This window comes from Carettochelys insculpta, chromosome 1 (genome assembly GCF_033958435.1).
Source record: "Carettochelys insculpta isolate YL-2023 chromosome 1, ASM3395843v1, whole genome shotgun sequence".
NCBI lineage: Eukaryota > Metazoa > Chordata > Testudines > Carettochelyidae > Carettochelys > Carettochelys insculpta.
The window spans coordinates 253,101,470-253,123,804 of NC_134137.1; the positions used below are offsets into that span (position 1 = coordinate 253,101,470).

The 22,335-nt window shown below is 39.3% G+C and overlaps 1 protein-coding gene across 7 annotated transcripts in view; it reads right to left on the minus strand.

The window, feature by feature from the left end:
• Positions 1–22,335, minus strand: part of SOX5 (SRY-box transcription factor 5) — a 422,924-nt gene that overhangs the window by 306,289 nt on the left and 94,300 nt on the right. For all 7 annotated transcript variants that reach the window (XM_075004792.1, XM_075004831.1, XM_075004821.1 and 4 more), the window contains exon 3: positions 16,322–16,532. In XM_075004792.1, coding sequence (XP_074860893.1) covers positions 16,322–16,532 — 211 coding nt within the window. The remainder of the gene's footprint in view (positions 1–16,321; positions 16,533–22,335) is intronic.

Consider the following 22,335-nt stretch of genomic DNA (forward strand, 5'->3'; position numbering starts at 1 on the left):
GAACCTTAAAATCCATCTTGTTCAGACATAAAGGAAAATTCTCCTGAGCTCTGCGTGGCATATTTAGACCACATTTCTATTATTTCTATGTTTACACAGACTCCCTACTGACGTTAAAGGAAAACCCTATCTTGGCATTATTACATAAAGATAGAAAAGATGAGGGTGAGTTTAGTAAAGATGTCATATTTGCATATGCATACCTCAACAGGTATGTGATATTATTTTGGCCTGATATACTCACTATGAATGAACCACTGTTACGGTAGCATAACACTCTAAACATTGCTGTAATCTAATTTTCATTCAATAACCGGTTCATTGTATTCTGTATTCCTCTGGATGTCATACAGGAAACAAGTAAAGAGCAGTCACAAGATAGTCTACATAACCCAAAAATAATGTCCATTCATTCACAACATTTTAAAATCAAATAGGAATGACTCTGACAAATACCCAAGCAAAACATATTCACTAATGTGAAGGAGAACAAGCAATTTGATCTGAATTGGTATTTCCTGCTTCTCTTCATCCTTCCTCTTCCATAAAACTATGTCACCATGAACTGGCATGTACATAAATTCAGGATTGGCAATGAAATGTTAGTGTTTTTTGAAGGTATATGCTATCAAAGATTAGACAGCTATTTCATTTTAAGCTCCCCTCCCCTTTTGGGAGGAAAATCCTACTTTCAGAGGTGACTCAACAATGCCACCATACAAAAGAACCAGACTTTGTTTAAAGAGTGAACTATGATTAAAACTGCTTTCAAAAAGTAGCCAGTGTCTGCAGTGAAACAACGAGTGCTGTATCAGCAAGTGGGATGCAATAAAGAAAGGGTCATTGACTAAAATACATATTATAAATCAAAAACACTCCATATGAGGGGGAGCACTGACCATCTTTAGTTTGTGACTGATAACTGCCCTCCCTCCTTCTATGTCACCCTGCACAGCCTCATGCAGCATTTACAGCCAAAAGTCTGCCTCTAATTTTAGTTTCTACTCCTGGCACATGTTGTGTCCCAGATCACTGGGAAGAGCCTTGAATTAATTCACTAAAACTTGGTATTAAGCTAAATAAGTGGCAGCTTTACGGAATTCATTCAATGTGGCAGGAGATCTGCTTGGAACTATCTGTACACTCCCATCATCCTGTCCTGGCACATACCAGTTTAGTGAAAAACCTGGGGGTTCCTCTACTTAGGCTGTCCCAAAATTCGGTCAGAATCCAAAGTTCCAAGACTGTGTCAGAAGGGGAAATTTTAAGACTATAAGAGCATATATTTTATCAAAGTCTTTTAAGAAAGTTATATTAGAAGGGTCCATAAAATGTTTCTCCTTTCTTCTTTTTCCAGGATGGGGGGGAGGGGTCCTTCAGGAGCAGAGGATCTCTGGGGAAGAAAAAAGCGGAATAGGAATATTTAAAAAAAAAATCCTTGCACTACATTCCATTTTTTGTCCTTTAAAAACAAAAACAAAAAAAACAAAACCAACAGCAGAGTGATGACTGGGAAACTCAGTTTACGTCCAACTGCAAAAATGTTTGCTTCACAAGAGTCACTATTATAACTTAATAGGCAACAATGCCATGAATATTATCTGAGAAAAAAGGAAAGGGTGAAGTAGATTTACCCTCACACTTCACAGCAGTCTATTTCATGGACTGAGACAGCATAGTGGAAGCTTGCAGTGCTACAGTCCATATTGCCTTTCTTACTGATAACACTTCACAATCTAGAGTCATCATTTTCAGAACAAAATTGCTCTAAAAATAAATAGGGAGTATACCTGTGAAGTAGCTGGCTAATCTGCTGTGCAGACTTCAGTAACATGAGACAACATCTACAATATTGCTGGTCTTTTTTTTTTCCAATAGCCTTGAGTATATTTCAATATTGTAGAATTAAGGGAAAAGTGGGGAGAAAATAAATGGCTAGTAGCTGGCCAATAAAGAAGATAAGATCCTATTATGGTTACAAGCTAATAGAATTAGGTGAGGTCTAACAGTGGAACAGGTCAGTATAACTACATTGCTCAGGGGGTTGAGACATTCACACTGCTAAGTGACATAGTTATACCAGTTTAGCCCCCTGTGTAGACAGCACTATGTTGATGGGAGAGCACCTCCCATTGACACAGCTCCTCTCTCTCAGCGCGGTGTATTAACTATAGTGGTGAGAGAGAATGGTTTGGTTCAATGGTAGTGGGAATAGACAATGTGTCTGGAGGCCAATCCTATACTCCAAAAGCTTCATAGAAGCTGCAGATCAGTTGGATGACACAGCAAGGAGACAGGCATAAATAAAGACAACTAAAACCAACTAAATTCAAGTGGAATGTCTCCATATTTAGTTAAATTGCCTTGCTTATTAAAGTTGAATGCACTTCGTATGGAATACATAATTGTAGCAGCTGAAAATTATTAGCCAGACCCTGATGTCAGGTAGGTAGGAAGATAGGTAGGTAGGTAGAAAATATAGTTTTAGTTAAGCTTAGAGTATGAACATACTAGCAAAAGCATACGATCCCTCTTTATACTTGGGTGAGAGTTAAATAAGGAAGAGAGGGAGAAAAAGACAGTGACACTAGCAGCTCTGGATGAATGCACAATTGTTACTATTGCACAAATATTTTTACCTTTTTATTTTTGTGATTCCTTCCTATGGGAAGGGAAATGATTAGTTATTTGGGTGGGACATTTCTTACGTGCACAGGGGTGCAAGAGCTCTAGAGTAAAAGACCAAAGATTATGTATATATTTCTTTGGCGTGTGACTGTATATACACACAACTTAAAGATCTTTCCCTCCTAAAGAATCTTTCATTTGTCCTCAAAATATTGTCCTTAGAAACAGATTGTTTAAAACACATGATTAATCTAGAATTCAAAACAGAGCAGAAAAACAGGTCAGTCTTTGGTAATCTCTTCAAGTTGTGATAAGGACTTAGGTACCAGAAATAATTTAAGAATTGCACGTGTTTAGCTGCTTAAGCCATGGTGATTCTTTCTAATGTGCATAGGGATATACTGATTGCCTCTTTGATCAATGTGAAAGAAATCACCAGAGTCAAACAGACCAACTGAGCCTCAGGAACAACATCTCCTGAATATTTAAGAAAGATTTAAGGGTCACGGTCAAGTGGTATATTTCACACAGAACCACTTGCCTGTGACTGCAAGCATGAAGAAAGCATTCCCAGACTTTGATGCTTTTTATCATTTAGCAGTAATAGAGGTAGCAATACTATTGTATGTATTATATTAAAGCCTAAGGCTACATCTAGACTGCAGGCTTCTGTTGACAAAACTTCTGTCAACAGAAGTTTTTTTAACAGAGTGTGTGTCCAGACTGCAGATCTGTCAGAAGAGATCTGCTGGTCGGTAGCATTCTGTCAACATCCCCGTACATCTTGTTCCACAAAGAAGAAGGGATGTCTCGACAGAGGGGATTTTTCTGACATTTGGCCCCATGTTGGGGGGCCAAATGTCGGAAAAGACTCTCCCAACAGAACTGTCAACAAAAGATAGACAAATGTGTTGCAAAAGATATGCAAATTGTGCAATGCATTTGTGTATCTTTTGCCAACAGTTCTCGGCAATCTACACAGAACCTCAGTGTCCTAGTCCCAGCCGAGGACCCCATTTTGCTAGGTGCAATACAAAGACAAACCAAATGTGGCTGTCATTTAGTGTGCTGCAGATTATTTAGAACTTTAGCAATTCAATTATTTTGGGCTAAAATGAATGAGGTGGCTAGTAAACTTCACATCCCGCTCCAAGTTTTACAATAGTCATGCATTAAATTGCTGGTTCTGCATGAGAACTCTCTCTCTGTGTTACAAATCTTTAGTTCTCTCTCTTAATGCTAACAGCTGTTAGAAGAGGAACTTCAAAGGACCAATCTAAGGGGGTCTCAGATCCTACCCAAGTAGCTTGCATTATAATCATAGAACAGATGTCACACCATCCACAAAATTTCTGACTTCCTATTTATTAATCAAATATGCTATCCTTGTCATTCTCTTAAGAGTTATAGTAATAACTTTGGGAAAACTGGTCACAGAGGCATTAAAAAAACCCACCACCATCACCACATTTCAAACTCTTCCTCGGACCCTGAACTAGGACAAATACTGTCTGACTTCCACTGAAGTCAATGGCTGTGTCTACACTAGCCAAAAACATCGAAATGGCCATACATATTCAGCACCTCGTTAGCATGCGGGCGGCTGTGGCACTTCGAAATTGACGCGGCTTGCAGCTGCGTGGCTCGTCCAGACGGGGCTCCTTTTCGAAAGGACTCTGGCTACTTCAAAGTCCCCTTATTCCTGTGAGCAGATGGGAATAAGGAGACTTCGAAGTAGATGGGGTCCTTTCAAAAAGGAGCCCCGTCTGGACGAGCTGCGCGGCGGTGAGCCGCATCAATTTAGAAGTGCTGCGGCCGCCTGCATGCTAATGAGGCGCTGAATATTTATTTCAGTGCTTCATTAGTACACTTCGAAATGGCCATTTGCATGGCCATTTCAAAGTTTTTGGCTAGTGTAGACATAGCCAATGAGAGCTGTGATCATGCATCCAAAGGCAGAACTGTCACATGATATTGTTTTTAACTGCTTATTTACCTCTCTCCCCCTAAGACATACATCGAGATAAGACATCTCTCAAGCAAAATGAATCGACATGTAAGCCATACTGTTCACAACGGGGAGGCTACGAATTTTCAGCTTCAGTTATATGGTCCTCTGTCTCAGATTCACACCAGTAACCGGAAGAAAAGGGCAGGAGGCTAATTAATGCACAGGATTTGGACTATCAGAGGCCTAACTAAAGTAGAATCCAGTAAGAATGACAAAAAGTGTGGTTTCCCCTATAAAACACAGCATTGTTGAAACATGCATTGGCACATCTAATATAAGCTCTGCATGCTTTTAAATTAATCATTTCCTCCGAAGTTGAGCAGGTTCCCCCTTCCCCCGCCCCGCCAAAATACACACTTCTTTCTTGTACAGACATAGGAGCAACCACTCCTATTTACATTGTTTTGCTCCAACATTGCCACCTGTCAATCAAGGTTCCATTCCTCAATTGGAAAAGAAAAGGGAACTTTGCACTGATCAAAAATGCTAGGGAAGGGAAGGGGGAGGGGAGGGCAAGAGAGGGAGGTATGAGATTAGAGGGTAACAAAACTAGAAAGGAAGATAAACAGAACCAAAAAAGAAAAATGTCCTTTGTTCATTTAAATGGCTTTCTGCTCCCAAGCCCTTTGCATGACTAACGCTAGGCTGTGGTGTGTAAACCTCTTGGGCACATTATACAAACAAAGCATAACTTGGCCTGAACAAACAAAGGCCTAAGCAACAGTGATTGAATTCATCTTAAAACAACAAATCAATTCTTCCCTATTAATGCCCTAAATACCAGCGTAGGAGCACTGTCCTGTTGTAATAAACAGCCATGTGTTCAATTACCGTCTGTTTTCCCAACTACTGCTCTCTTCAGTAATTACACTATGCAATGCATTCTACATTGACATTATATTAATGTGCTGGGAAGGGAGATCTTAAATACGAATTAAATCGAGGCTAAACATTTCAGAAAGCCTTGCAGAGTTGCACAAGCCCTAACAGCACATTATTTAGCAGGAAGCAAAGAATGATTTTCTGTTCTGTCATTCTCCACTTTCCTTCTTTGATTAAATAAACTAAAAAAAATCAAGTATGAAAGAACTGCGCTACCTCAGATGCACGTCACAGTTAACCTTACATATTAGATCTCTAGATGTCCATTTTATTTGAAAGAGTTATTTGCTCATAAGTTGTGTTTCATAAATATGTGCATCTGTCACATCAGCAACAACAAAAACCCTCAACAACAGCCAGGTGACAACAAAAGAAAAACAGTGACCAGAAAACTTTTTGTACCAAGACAAAGGCTGAAGGATAAAGGTTCAAGAAAAGGTTCCTCACCCTTCTGCAGAACTGTCAAACAACTTCTATTGAATATTGACTAGCTCACAGTAAACAGACCAAACAAAAGGTATGATGAAAGATGTATTTACTTGTGCAAGGCTCCTTCCCCACCCTCCCCAACCTTTTCTTTCCATTTCATATACACCCACACTGCACAGTTTGTATTGTGTTGTTAAATAACCAATAGCAACCTAGATGAAACAGTGGAAGGGTTTCTATGATGCTGTCAAGCACCAGACAGATGCTTGGCAGTGTCAATATGGTTCTTTATGTTTGGGTTATGCCAAAGTTCTCAATAAAATAAAACAGCAACAACAATAACAGTATTTTTTTTAAAAAGATGGCAATATGAGTTAGTGCACAGATGTCCACTACTTTGTGAAATCAAGGCTGTCTCTTGATACCTGCTGGGTTATATTTCAGCAGAGTTTGCTATCAGGAAAACAGATATGAAAAGATTTACCTGTGTAGTGGATTGCAGCAATTTGTATAAGGAAGCAAAAACAAATTCTGAAGGGTGTAATGACTGTCAATTCTAGTTTCTTTAGAGCATTAGTTATTGGCTACTGCTGTTGAAAGAGTGTAGGCCTGGCTGACACACAAACTGAAAAAATGTGGAGAAGTCCATTTTAAAATAGAAACCGTGTGTTCCTGTAAATTTTTGTGATGGAAGTCTGAAATACAGAAATTCCAACCTGTAGGTAAAAATGAAGTCTGAAAGTTTTTTCAGTACGTCTAAAATATTGTGTAACAAATCCTGCCTTCAGAGTCATGTGTGTTTGCCACTGATTTCAGGTGCCCATAGCCATACTTCAGCAAAAAATGGTGACGTGCGATTCTCCCAGCATCAGGTCATCAAATGTAGAAACCAATAAAAAAATATCACAGGCACTTTTTTCAGATTTATTTTACTTTGATTCTGATTCATGCTCCTCAGCTTGCCTATCTGCACATTATCGCCTTCTCTCAGACACACACACACACATATGCGTGCACGCACACACACACACACCACCACCACCACGGTTTTCTCTGCAGTAACACAAATAACATAATGCAATAATTAGTCATCGCAGAAATGAAATACCTCCAATCCCAGCTTGTGTATATCACTGGAGATGGGTACATTATGTAAAATACCTTTTCCAAAATGGCAACATACAAACAACGCTGAAATGAGATCAAAGTTAAAAACTAGATAACTCATAATAAATATAACCAACAGCTTCAAACTTAGAGTGTTTTTACCAGACTACTTCATTAACAAAGGCAAGTAGGAGTTGCCTTGAATCCCCAGCCATTGCCATAGGAGAGACAGTCGTGTGATTCTGGAAGACAGGAGACAGCCTTGTGAATAACTCGTAGCACAGAATGGTATACAAAGCTAATCAGAGAGTATGTTAGGCCATCTTAATCAACTTCAAAAACCCAGTCCACATGCTCATCCCAGCTTCTAGTCTCTCCTTCCCCAATCACACTCTCCCTCACTTGGCCAAATTTCCCTTCACTTATTTTCCACAAATAGTGTAGTTAAGAACGAACGTTGGGAGCTCTTCAGGTCTTGGTATTCTGGGAGCAGGTGGTAAAGAAAACTTTGAAGTGAGCTCTCCACTAACTCTAGTACTGGCCGTGCCTCCTCCATAAGCAGTTCTTATTAAAAAGGGACCAAGTACCCACTAGAACAAAACCAAGCAGGCCTATTTAATTAGGGCAAATGCTTGATATCCACTTCTTCACATTAAACCACACAGGCCTGGGAGGGCTGATTAATTTTAATATGCACGGTCATGACAAGTGCCTCTGGGGTAAGGAAGAAGAGAGAGGAAAAAAGAAATCCAAGCCCTGTTAGTTTGACAAATAGGTTTCAGATAAATGTTGTGCATGCTGCCCAGATTACAATGTTACTATTCAGCAAGGGCTTGAACCTTTAAAATGAGGGACAAGAGGCCTGAGAAACAGGTGGCTAGCTCTTCACTCTTGAATAAATGACATCCCCCAAAAGCTGTGGCACACAAACACACAAAAAGAACTGGCATACTCCCTCATGTATATTTGTATATTAACAGGCTGGGTCAGAGGCTTTTTCGACAGTGATCCACGTATTGAAAATAAAGCTCAGGAAGCTGATGGCTTTGCCAAAAAATATGAAAGGAAAACAGACTGCAACTCAATTAGCTGAAACATTTTGCGGCACCAGAGACATTTAAATAAATATTTAATAGCGGGCACTTCACTTTGACAGACAAAGGCACAACACAATCCAATGGCTGGAAGTTGAAGCTAGACAAATTCAGCCTGGAAATAGGATGTCCATTTTCAGTGGTGATGGTAATTAACCACTGGAACATTTTACCAAAGGGTCATACTGCAGTGATCATCACTGACAATTTTTAAACCAAGACTTGATGTTTTTCAAAAACTTGTGCCCTCTAGGAATTATTTTGGGAGAAGTTGTATGGTCTGTGTTGGACAGAAAGTTGATGGTCTGTTCTGGCCTTGGAATCTACGTTTAAAAAATGGAGTGGGGGTATAATCCAGGGACCTCATGGAGCTAGGATACAGAACTGTTAAGTTGGTTTCAGTTAAACTTTGTTATATTTCATTGTTCAAGATTGGAAGAGATAAATGAAGGCCTCTGTCATTGTTGTTGTCTGTTCCTTTTTGTGGAACAAGTATGTTTTCGAAAGAAATCTTAATTATGTGACCCATAAAAGTAAACTTTCATCCTAAAATAGGGAGAAGGAAGGGACTATCACCTCCCCAAGAAAAAAAAGTTCCAAGCCAAACTAGAATCTCACTCAACCATAGTGCTTTCTTGTACATTTAAGATGCTATTTCAGCATCTTAGATGCCTTTGTCGAGCAAGAAAACAAGAAATCCAAAAGCTACGAACCTTTGAGGATCTAAGCAAGAGAGGTCTGGAAGAGAATCTAAGCAAATTTTGAAAACACCCATTGAAACCAAGCACAACTACCGAGCTAAACTATTAGCAAGGAACACACTTAAAAACTGAAGATGACAAATGAACAAACTTCACTTTGAGTGAGTAAGAGTTGGCAGGGCTTCAAACCAGGCTACCTGTGTTCTAAAGTTAAAGTACTTGTTAATGAAGATTTCAGACACCGCAGCATATAAGGGCTTCTTTTCACACAGGCTTTGTCATAAACTTTTCCCCCGCTCCTCAGTTGTGTGAGTGCACATTTCCATATGGCAATGTCTTTGAAAGAGGGGCATGAAGATTAGATGCTGGCTTGCTCTACAAGAAGAGACACTTTTTTCTGGTGACAGACTGCATACATGAACATGTAAACCACAATGCACTTGGAGTATCATTCTACAGCAGCAGGAGTGTGAGGAACAAAACTTAAAAGTACTCAGTTGAAAGGTACCCTTGTTTGTCCTTTACTAGAACAGCATTACAAAGCCTCTTCCATATGTACTTTGTCAAAAGGACAGTGAGAAACCAAACAAAAGAAACTGAAACCTCAGCCAATTAGAGTATCCCTAGGCTTTTCTCCAGGATCTGCTCACTTTATTATGTTTCCACTTCATCAGATGTGATTTAAAAACAAGAGTCTGATTTTCAAAGGCCTTGCTTCTTGTGCCCATCGCTGGGCTGCTTTGGAGTCTATGGCTTAAGGAAAGGAGGACCTCTTGATTTCTTTATAAGAAATGATTAAAAGTTTGATAAAATTAGGGGATATCCTCAGTTCATATTTCAGCTAGACAGCCTGAATCCAACATGGTTCACTTTTACAGATGAGAGAGCTTCTTAAACACCATCCATTTCAATTACTACAAGAACAGGTGTTGTGATTTATAATGTAAAGTTAAACATCAAATGCAAATAGCCTTTAGGGGATGCTTAGTAGACAAAAATTATACTCAAGGGGCCTTTTTGTCACTTTCTTTCTCAGAAAATATTAAATATAGCAGTGTAATGCACACATTAATAGATAAGACTGTTCACAATGCCTATTAAATCCCTACAAACGTGTGACCTAGTGACCCTCTAACCATATACATACAACATATTTATTTCTTTGTACTCATTTACAATAGCATCTACAACATGATGGATGTTTCCTAAACACTCAAAAGAATGATCCTTCCTATGAGGAGCTATGAACAAAGAGACAGACAGCCATAAGGTGCTAAGGGAAACAACAACATGCAGTCTATTTCTCTACAAAACCAACACATTTCACCATCACAGCAGAAGAAAACGTAAGAGGGATTTCAGTATGAATAGATCAGGGGCCATGCAGAGGGATAAGTGTGTGTGCATGTGCACACACATGTGAGTGCACACACACACATCTCTTTGGTGTTATATGTTCAGGTATCCAGGGGAACACTACTGTAAAGGAAATACCTTTTCACACATAGCCCAGAGGCAGTCCTCAGAGAGATAATACAGAAAACTGCCATAAACCAAAACTGATGAGAAGAAGAATACTCAAAGAAGAATAATTCTTAACAAGTTTCTTAGCTGTAAACATTAGAACAGAGCTGTAGCCTATTGCTAAAAATATGTCTTTGGTGTTGTGTTTTTGACTTCTTTTTTTTTCAAAAGCCCAACTATGAATTTAGAGAAAAGGCGACCACGTATTTAAAGCATTTAATTTTCCACAAATGCAGGGCCATAAATTAAAATGCTGCAATCCAATCCCATTAATAGTGCAAGAAAAACCTAAGTGCTTTGGTCTTTGCTTTTCATGAACTTGTGTCAAGCTCAGTGACTTCAAAGAGATTTCTATTTCATTTCTATGACAGAAGAGAACAGACAGACAGAGAGTCTCTGCCATCCTCTGATGCCTTAAGAAAACAGAAAAAAAAACATGCCTGTATCTCATTCCCCTAATAATTTTTAGCTGCAAAAGGAATCCCATGGTCGATAGATGACCCTCCGGGTGGGGGCTTGAGGTCTGTCACAGTATATAAGGCTTCTCCAAACCCACTCCATTATCTTCATTATTGTACACCAGAAATAAAAAGGGACTGACTCCTCTTCTGAAGTCTAAGTTAGAAAAGGATGGAATGTTTCATATAAAATAACATTGTGTGACTTTGGTAATAGGTTTATGCCTTTGGGGACCTGAATGCTAAAACAGTGTATGAGGATTTTCTGCAGAATTTGAGAAGGAAAAAAATGCACAGTGCATCAATGATCAGTAAAATTCCACAGATTTTATATATGCTAAAATGTCCATGCCCATATGACAAAATGCATCATTCTCCACTGGATGCTTACGAAAGTCAAGCCAGCCTCAAAAACTTATAAACAATGGATGCGAGATTTAGAACCAAGTGGAAATCTCTCTCTTTCTTTCTTTCTGTCTCAAACTCCCCCCCACCCCTCCCCCGCACAATCGGTATACCTGTGGTAGAAAGAAAGAGCAAGCCAACCATCCAAGGGGGGACTTTGACAAGTGCAAACATTCTACATATCAACATTGCACCATAATATCTACACATCCATCTCTAGCCACAAAGTATTTTCTTAAAAGGAATGATACTACCTGATCCACCACAACACGCACAGGCCACGTCTACACGTGCACGCTACTTCGAAGTAGCGGCGCCAACTTCGAAATAGCGCCCGTCACGTCTACACGTGTTGGGCGCTATTTCGAAGTTAACTTCGACTTTAGGCGGCGAGACGTCGAAGTCGCTAACCCCATGAGGGGATGGGAATAGCGCCCTACTTCGACGTTCAACTTCAAAGTACGGAACATGTAGACGATCCACGTCCCGCAACATCGAAATAGCGGGGTCCTCCATGGTGGCCACCAGCTGAGGGGTTGAGAGACGCTCTCTCTCCAGCCCTTGCAGGGCTCTATGGTCACCGTGTGCAGCAGCCCTTAGCCCAGGGCTTCTGGCTGCTGCCGCTGCAGCTGGGGATCCATGCTGCATGCACAGGGTCTGCAACTAGTTGTCGGCTCTGTGTATCTTGGGCTGTTTAGTGCAAGTGTGTCTGGGAGGGGCCCTTTAAGGGAGCGGCTTGCTGTTGAGTCCGCCCTGTGACCCTGTCTGCAGCTGTTCCTGGCACCCTTATTTCGATGTGTGCTACTTTGGTGTGTAGACGTTCCCTCGCAGAGCCTATTTCGATGTGGTGCTGCCCAACGTCGACGTTGAACATCGATGTTGCCAGCCCTGGAGGACGTGTAGACGCTATTCATCAAAATAGCTTATTTCGATGTAGCATGCATGTGTAGATGTAGCCACACTGTAATACATCTGGTAAAATCATTAGAATCCGTATAATTTGAAGGGTATACAGAACCTGAACCAGCAAATACTTTTCAGTGTCTTTAATTGGGTTTAGATCAGACTCTAAAGCTCCCACCCATCCAGTATTTGTGAATTGCCCCAATTTTGAAGGAGCAATTGGCAATCCACATCCAGCAACCTTAAAATGCTAAACATTCCAGGAACTGAACAACTATTTTGGGGGTTGCTCAATACAAAGATAATGAATCACACCAGATCAGCATCACAAAGAATACACTATCACATACCATTATGTCCCCACATTGCGATGTTAATTTCAGGACATCATATGCCACAAAGACATGACCTGCAGATTTGTGTCAAGCAGCTGTAAGGTGGGAGCTCTATCAAACTTCAGTATTAGGTGATATTAAATGTCATTTAATGTTAATCACCAGACACACAACAGCTGGCCAAAAGTCTTCACCAGAATTCTTTTGAAGGTTTCATTTGTCCTGGTATAAATTAACTAAACTGAATCTGCTCATACTTCATTCTCTGACTATTTCTATTGTGCTTTTTCTTCAGTTATTCAAAACATATATTCAAAAAACAGAATGGATATACAAAGAAATAGAAATCTAGTTCATGTGTGGACTCAAGAAGATTAAAGGAAGCAATTTGATTTAAACTATCACTTACACAATTGTTTTTCTTCCCAGAGGAAAAAAAATAGGTATAATCATTTATTATAAATGATTACTTTGAATATTATTACAACCATGCTCAGCTAAGATCACAGCTTCATTGTGCAAAGTCTTGTATTTCAGGATTAAAATTTTGTACTGAGACATACAGCATCTCAGGTCATTATCTGCAAGTATTATTAGAGATTGCCAATTGTAGCACATCTCCAGGAAGAAAACATGAATTGTTAACTACTTGACTAGTAACAAGCAATGCCTGAGATCTCCCCACTTGAACACTGTCAATAAAACATTAGTAAAGCAAGGTGGGGAAGGTAATATATTGTATTGAATCAACTTCGGATGGTGTTGCCCAAGATCTACCATATGGAAAAAATCGATTTAAGATATGGAACTCCAGCTACAAGAACTGTGCAGCTGGAGTCAATGTATCTTAAATCGATTTTTTCCACCATTCCCACAGTGAGAGTTTCTCCTGTCAACTTCCCTTTTGCAAAGAGTATCAGGGATCATTCAACTTAGTGCAGCCCTATTCGGTGCACTAAATCGAACTCTGGAAGGTCCTCTGCCAGCGCATCACTCTCCCAGTAAGTATAAACTTGTCCTTAGAAACATACTTTTGTGCTACATGGAGCTGCTTTTCTTGGGATCAAGAATTCATTTTTATCATAACATGTCCAATAGTAGAGATTCTCCCTTCACTTTATCTCTCTAATATCCTGGGATGCAGGATAATATACACAGCTAAGACACCACTGAATATATCAATGAAATATAAAAGTAACAAAAAGACTTTCTGAAAGGGTTAACACAGGAAGTGGTTGCAATGGTAAGCTAATTTTTTAAAAAGATAACACTGGTTTGTGGAGGGTTTTTTTTAAAAACAGCTGAAAGTGCTTTGCCTTCCACACCCCACAAAGATAAAAATTTAATTAGCCACTTAAAAAAATTCATGCTGACTGGAGCAAGGGGGTGGGGGGGAGGGCTTGCTGAGATGACATATTCCCTCCTCACTACATTTTAATGCTCTTATGCAAGTCTAATTTTTTGTCCCTAGCCAGCTAACCTCAATGGCCTCCTTTTGTTTGGCTCCGTATTTCCCATTCTCTTCTAACTTCTGAACTTCTGTTAGTTTGCTGTTAAGGAAAAGAGGAGTAAACAAAACAACAACCTTTTCTCTTTTTATTTCTGGATGGGGAGGAAACAGAAACATGAATATGGCACCCTCATAACAATTTAACTAGGGCTTAATGAAATTTTCATCATAACCTGCTGTTCATTTTAATGGCCTTTGAAAGACAATAGAACAATTGCTAGAGGGAAGAAAAGATTTCCTGTTGCATATATTCGTAAAGCCCAAGGTTCAGTTGCTCCCGTCTCACTCCTCTCTCTAATCTTTTTAGAAAGCTGTATACCTTTTGTTTGTACAATATATTTTCATTTTAGTGGAGATGAGAAAATGCATAGGCGCTGTAACCATTCTCATCTCGAACTGTGGCCTTTCCTTAATGGAGTCTCTGGAGCAAATACAACTTCCTACTCAACACTGTATTGATATGTTGACCAGAATTCCTTCTCTTCTCCATCCCCTAATGTTGCCTCTTCTTTTCTTCCCTGCCTCACATAGCCATGCTGAAGAAGTTCTTTCCTACTCCAAGGCACAAGGAAGGTCATGACATTGGCTATAATGCCAGTGGTAAAAGCAAACCAGAATGTTTTAATAAATGTAATGCCTTTTAAAAATGGTTATTAAACAAAGCATTTGTTTTCCAGTGGAATCTAACTGTGGGCCCCACTGAGGAGAAGACTTAATTTACAGTCATGTCATGTGTACATATATGCGAGAGTGTAACTATACTTCTCTTTGCTCTTTTGTCAGCCAGTTTCCTTCAAATGTAATCCTAAAAATTCTTCACAGGCACAATCAATGCACAGCCTAGCACAAAATAGCTTTTGGGTGGTTCAGAGGGTGGGGCTTCCCCACTTTTAAAAACCACTGAAAAAGGATGGGCAGAGCACCAAACTCCCTGAGCCTTGAAAATCCACCAGTTACAATGGTATTTTAAGGATGGCTCAAGGTACTGTAAAGAGACATGGAAACTTTCACCTTTGGTTTAAATACAGTCACATTGATAGTGAGTGAAAATATTTCCCATCTGAAAGCTGCTCCATGGCCCATATGAAATGAGCTGTTATTCTAGGATCAGTTCTTAGAGAACAGATGCGTTGGCAGAGGTGAACTGTGATCTGGAGGAGGTTAGCCCCTAGCCCAGCCCACCCCTTCTTCCTCTACATGAGACCCCTGCCTCCTTCCCGACCAGAGCCCAGAGGACCCTGACCTGTGGCTGCCAGCTCCCCACCAGAGCACTTGAATGCACCCAGCTCCACCAGTGCAGCCACCCCACAAGCCCTGGACTGGCAGGTGGGTGGCACAGGGGTCCCCTCCCCCCCAGCTCAAGAGCATGGGGTAGGTAAGCAACATACTGCCCAGCCCCCGCCATGTGATGACAACCCTTCAGAAGACTCAGACTGCAGAGAGGGCAAGCCATGCAGGTACCCTTCTGGCCTCGAACACTGGATGGACAGGCTATATGAGCTTAACTCCGGCCACCTGAAGTCCCTGGGCATAGTTCCATGGGGAAAAAGGGCCAGCCCACTGAACTGAAATGTGCCACCAGGAAACAGAACAAGGCCTGGAGGCAGAGCATGGGCGAGACCACACAGTCTGTCTGGAGACTTCCTGGACTTTGATAGCTAGTGCCTGGGGACAGGTGCCTCATATCTCTGGCAGTGCAGCCCAGGGCAGAAAGGGCATAGAGACTCAACTACCACTTCCTAGAGGTGAACCCTGCATGTAAGGGATATAATAAATTACCAGAGCAGCACAGGGGAAACATTTATTACAGCTGTTCACACAGTATCTGTTCCATAGATAAATAAGAGGATTATGCTGTAGGGCACATTTAATCCAGAACCATACATGATTACCAAATTCTACAATGCGCCTTTCATCCACTGGTTCTGTCTATACAACTGAATTTTTGCCAAAAGTTTGCCATCCTTGAGATCAAGTTTTCAGCTCACTAGTGTTAGCAATGTCAGTAGCCCTAATGTAGATGGGATGAGCTATTACCATTGTAGTAATCAGCACATTGATTAGACCTGCTTCTGGGCTGGGTTAGAGGACATCATACCCAGAGGGGGGTGGGGTTGGGCAGCTAGCCCATATACAACAGAGTACTGCAAAACTGGGGAAAAAGCTTAAACAGTTTTGGTGAAATCGATGGGAAACTCGTAAATATTATCCTTAGTGTAGACAGAGCACACGCTTCCATTTTGTCAGCAGCAAGAACAGGAGATGGATGGATATCCAAAGCTTACTGATCCTGGAGGAAAGAAAATGAAATTTTGGTCCATTTCCCAGCCTTACCTTCTGGCTCATTTTTTATGAGCTCTTCCATTTTCCTCTGCTTTAAGGTATCTACAACATCTGCTAGGCTGCCTTTACGCCTTTCAGGGGTTCCTAGAGCTGTGTTGGACATTGACTCTCCACTCTGACGCCCACCTTCTTCTGCCTTCAAGGGTGAGGTAGATGAGTTGTGTGGGGCAAATGAAGACATCACTTTATTGCCATCAGCTTCCTGAAAGAGGAGAGACATGAGATGAAACTTGAAAAAGAAGAAATGTAAGACAGAAGTAACACTTTGTTCTTCGACTTCACTGCTGTTTGTTCTCCCGGTGAAACCTTTAAAAAGAAGTGCACCACTTCAAAAACACCTGGAACAAAGTCTCTGAATAAAGGATAAACCAAGATTACAGGCTGAAGTGAGCAAAGATCAGCTTGCAGGAGACAAATGTAACATATAGTTTTTCTCTAATTGAAGAGAAGTGTCATGCTCATAGGTTTTCTAATAACAATGGTATTGATTACCTTTAATTGTTTGTTCTTTTACAGCTTTCTGTGTGCAATCTTCATGTTTTTTCTCCTAGGATAATTAATTTCCTGCCTTTTTAAAGCACTTAATGCCATGGTGGCTATTTGCAGTTGGAAATGAAATAATAATCAGTTATTAAATCCCTGAACTATATTATTTTTTTTCAACTCACAGTTCAAGTGGCTCTACCATCTCTAAGTAAAGAAGCAATCATTTTACTGCTTCTAATTCATTCTTTCCTCTCCTCCATCTCATACTCGCTTTCCTTTTAGAGATATTTTTCACAAGGGTGGTCCTCTGACACTCTCAGGTTGCACAGTGACACAACTGCACAAATTCCTAAGATACAGGCATAATCATCCTTGCATTAAAGTCAACAGGAGCAATCTCATTGACTTCACTCGATAACCCATCTAGGACTGATACATAAAAACTTGATCAATGTACAAACTTGTCTACATTGACACGAGAGCCTTCTCTCCTCTGTAGCTCCTAGCATATGAAGTATCTTCTCAGATACTTAGGCAAGCTTTACTTAAGAATTTCGATAAAACTTTTGGTAAACAGTTGTAGTTAAATATATAGTAGAATATTTCATGAAAACTTTCAAGAAGATTGAAAATTTTTCAGAGAGAATTTTTTTTTTAAAAATGTCCCTTTTTTAAAATGAAAAAATATTCTTGTGAAAAAAATTGTTAACCAGCTCCATCCACGTACATTGGTCAATGTATGAAGTCACTTCAGCACATTCCATGAATGAAATCAGAGGTTGGCTTATCATGTACTCCAAAAGCTTTTTTAAAAGTGTATAGGATTCAAAGACTTTCTAGTGAACTTAGTGGACTTTGGACCCAAACATAAAAGGATATTTTGACTTCAGCTGACAAAAAGCACACCTCTTCTTTGCTTGAACTTCCCTCCAAGTTTGGTCTACAAGCAGAAAATTATCTGTTTCTACCAACTGATTTCAACAACAGGTAAAGCTAACTTGCACCGGAGTATAGTTTTACCACACGTGTAGATCAGAATACAGTATGCTGAATTGTTGGTGTATACATCTTCATCATCAGTACCAGTTCAAGCCTTATCATCACTCACACCGACCGTCAAGCAATAGTAATGCTAATTATGTTCCGAGAAGCTTCTTGAATGTCTTCCCTACTGAGAAAAAGAAGCCAACTGTCTTCCTTTGTTGTAGTTCTTGATTGATTCAACACAATCAAGAGGTTCCAGAAACAAATGTTATTAACCATTTTTAAGGGCAACAAATTCTGTGCTGTTTTCCCCAAACTGGGTGAACTCCAAAGCTACTCAAGCATGTTTTTGCAAGCTTCACATTTCAGACAGAGGGGCAAATGTATTTGCAACAGGAGCCTAAATGGCTTGACTGCTCCCTTATAAGTTTTGTAATTATTTTTGATGGTGTGTTGACCAACCAAAAAATAAAACTGATTTTTCTTGTTTTTTTTTCTTTTCAATAGTTTAATGATAGCTTTGGGTTACATATTCACGACTGCAGTTTTTGAAGGGAGATACAATGAAATACGAGGCAACTTTTAAAAAACATTTTTGACAAACTACTTGGACTGCACACTGTATCCCAGAATACCTTTATTAAAAGTTATATGGGCTACATGTTCAGGGGAAAAACATAGGAGGATAGTCTTGTGATTAATTCATTGGACGAAGCCTTAAGTGATCTGACTTCAATTCTTGATTCTTCCACGTATCAGCTGTGTCTACACTTGCATTCCTCTTTCAAAAAAGACATGCAAATGAAGGAAATTGAAAATAAAAATGAGGCACTGATTTACATATTGGGTACCTCATTTGCATATTCTCCTTTTGAAAGAGCTTCTTTAGAAAGAAAAAAAGAAGTGTAGACAGGGCTCTTTTGAAAGTAAACCCCATCTTCGAAAGAACCCTTCTTCCTGTTTTGTTTCAGGAAGATGGGGCTTATTTTCAGAAGACCCCCATCTACACTGCTTTTTTTCTTTTCAAAAGAAGAATATGCAAATGAGGCGCCAGATATGTAAATAAGTGCCTCATCTGCATTTTCCATTTCCTTCATTTGCATGCCTCTTTCGAAAGAGGAATGCAAGTACAGACACAGATTTCCTGCTTCCCATTGCTAAAACAGGGATGACAGTAATACTTTCTTTGCTAGCATATTTTAAGTATAGCTCTATTAATGACTGTGAGGTGTTCAGACATTGTGGTGATGGGGCAGGGCCACACACATACCAGTACAGTAGGACTAATTTATTTTTTTCAGTATATATCCAGATCTAAAAGAAGTACACTTTTCAAAAGATTATATGTATATTAAATTACATTTTAAAAATCCTGCTCCAACAGGAATCCCTGATCTGTAAATTATTTTCACACTCATACTATATCGCATGTCCATAAATAGTGTCTGAGTAACACATATATGGACTACTCACACCAAGGTGGTTCTTAATTTACAAATTCATCAGCATCGAAAACCATGGGCTCAGTGCCCATTGGTGTCTGATGCCTCTCTCACTATTTCCTTCCATCTTCCCCTGTCCAGTGTGGAGTGGCTTAGTTTCTGTAAACTAGCTCTGCACCAATCTACTACATCATCTACACATTCTCTGTGGGGTCTGCCTCTCCTATCTGAACTGTTTAATTTACACTACACTTAATTAAACATAAATTCACTAGGGCTACAGAAGCACTCAGAGCTTTGTGGGATAAGTTAAGGTACAGTGAATTATTCCTCCAAAAAGATCTGCAGCAATCACTGTATTATCTGCCATCTAAAAAGAATATTCTATTCTCAGTGCACAGGGAGGGTGCTCGTTGCACCATTAGTGTTAATGAGAGATTCACCTATAAACTTAAGCATATTGAGGTGACTCTATGCCTTTCATCAGGCTACCCATGGTTATATTCTATGATCATTCAACACAGTTGACTGAAATGCTCAACTATTATATTTGTTTCACCTTATTCCTATTTAATTTTACTTTCTATTTCACACCTTTATTTGGACAAAGCAGTTTAGACCTGTTACATCTTTCATTGTTTAAAAAAGAAGAAAGTCTTCCAAAACAACTTATTCGTGTTCATGGGACGTAAGCTAAGAGCTATATGAAGCTAAGGAACTTTAAGTGAGGGAATGATGAAGAAATTATGCACAAGACTTTAAATATCCAGTGCTAACATGCTGAAAAGCCTTAATGGCAAGAGGATGAGACTTCAGAAACTGACTAAATTAATTCCAATGGAGGAAAATCTACCTTCAAATGAGTGAGACTCAGCAAGTCCATTTTTTGAAATGACATAAAAACTCGCACAATTTTATTCAGTTTACAGGAAGAAAAAAATACAGTTTTGTAGCGAGTGCCATTTTAAAGCAAGTATGAACCAGCTCCGATAAGCACCTGTTAAGGTAGGAAAACTAATGGAAATTCAGCAGACCTCACAAGTACTACAACCCACAGTCACAACAACAGTAGAAAACTAAATGCTGTTGCTAATTCACACAGAAATATTCTGTCTGCTGTGTAACCATTTCACCTGTTCAAATTTGATTACATTTCAGCCTCTGGCTTTGTTAATCCCTGTAACAGTTTTATGCAGTTAGCAGCTGTTTTGTGGATGGGGGTCCATTGTTCATTTACATTGTGAATTGCCTGCGAATGTGTGCTGACACATCACTCAATCAAACTCCAAACTGGGACTGTACTCACCGACACCTGACGCAGTTGTTTCTTGTTTTCTCCACCTCAAATGGCAGTCAGGAACCTACAAAGATACTGCTGACAAGGCCCTTCTAGCTGGCCCTTTTTCTCTTCTGAGCCCCACCAACAATGAAAAATAGACAGAACAGTCAAGTCTTCTGGTTCTATTCAGAGTTAAAATCCCTCAGAAATATTTGTTCTTTCTATGAAAGTTGCCAGCTATGGACAAATCTATCTTCCAAGGTTTAATGATAAAACAGGCTTCTGCCCTTTCAGGATGAGGTCAATAATCTTCCTTTGTTAATCTTGGGCAAGATTTACTTAATCTAGCCCCCTTGTCACCTTTGTGATTGACAGGAAAAGTCATGTCACTGGACAAAGGACTTATCCTCACAGAGCAATAGATTTTCAAAGATTACTCAACGTTACCCTTGCTCTCATAAATAGTGCAAATATTTTGCTGTTAAAAGAACTTTATTTGTATCTTTAAAATGGTCTGTTTCTATTTTCCAAAACCTGAGTAAGACGTTCTTCCAGTTTTAAAAAGGGATGGTAAAATATTTATTCAAAAAGAACAGGTTGTACATTACTGAGATTTCCATAATATCTTTTAGCATTTGAAAGGCACTTCTGCTTCTGCTTCTAGCCTCTGAATGCATGTTATCTGCTATGACTTCTCAGCTCCTAATCCAAAATTAAACTCAGACAGACTGAAAACTGTTTCTGTAACATTAAAGTTGTGGTGGAAGCTGACCAATAATCAAACCAAACAGAAAGTCAGAGCTAAACTGGAACTGTTTGTTACAACTACCTGTTGTTCTGAGATGCTGTGTTTGCAGTATTCAGATGATAGAAAGCAGATATTTTGGGGCTGCAGCCAAAAATACCTGGAGAAAGATTCCTATCTTTAAAACAAGCATTAATATTGTCTGGTTTTAAGAAACATTTGATCCTTTACGTTAAGAATAACTTAACAATGGTGTTTTAAAGCTGTACTTCTGCCCATTTTTGCTTCTTTTTAACACAAGAAAATAAGAAATACAGAGGTTTTTCCCCTATGTCTTTTACATTTACTCTTTAGATCCTGTCTACATGGGAATAGTCAGCAGTGACTGGAAAACTAATGAAGTTTTGTCTACAAGATCAAGAAATTAAAAACAGCAATTGTGAGGGTAAGAAATTTCTAGTTAGAATGTTTAAGTGTGTAGAAATATATCTGTTTAAAGACTAACACAATTATTTATTTGTTGATGAGTTTTCATGGGACAGTCCCATTTCTTCAGATCTGGGTCTGTCCCATGAAAGCTCATCACCAAATAAATAATTTTGTTAAAATTTAAAGTGCTGTATTTCTGCTGATGTGTTTTGTTTGAGTGCAGACTAACATGGCTACTTCTCTGTTACTGTTTGAGTTTGTGTTTTGTTAACATATATTTAATGCTAAAGGACATCTTTGGTAAAATTCTTTGTTACCACCTTACTTCAACTAAAGCACGAGAGCTCATGAGATTAAGAAAGCTCAAATTTGAGATTTATGATGTTTCTAAGGTTGAAAACCAACCAACTCAACAAAAAAAAAAAAGCAGGAAATTCTTTTCCCCTTGACAAAAAAACCTTTCTGTCCTGCTTTGTGTGACATAAAGAAGTAAAGAAATTAAAAACAAATTTTTTTAAGTAATGTACGACATCCTCCACATGCTTTGCTACTGTAGAAAAACTTAACATTCAGACACTTACTTAATGTTTGCTATTTTAATAAATTATAAGTTGGATATTCAAAGAATCCAAACAGACCC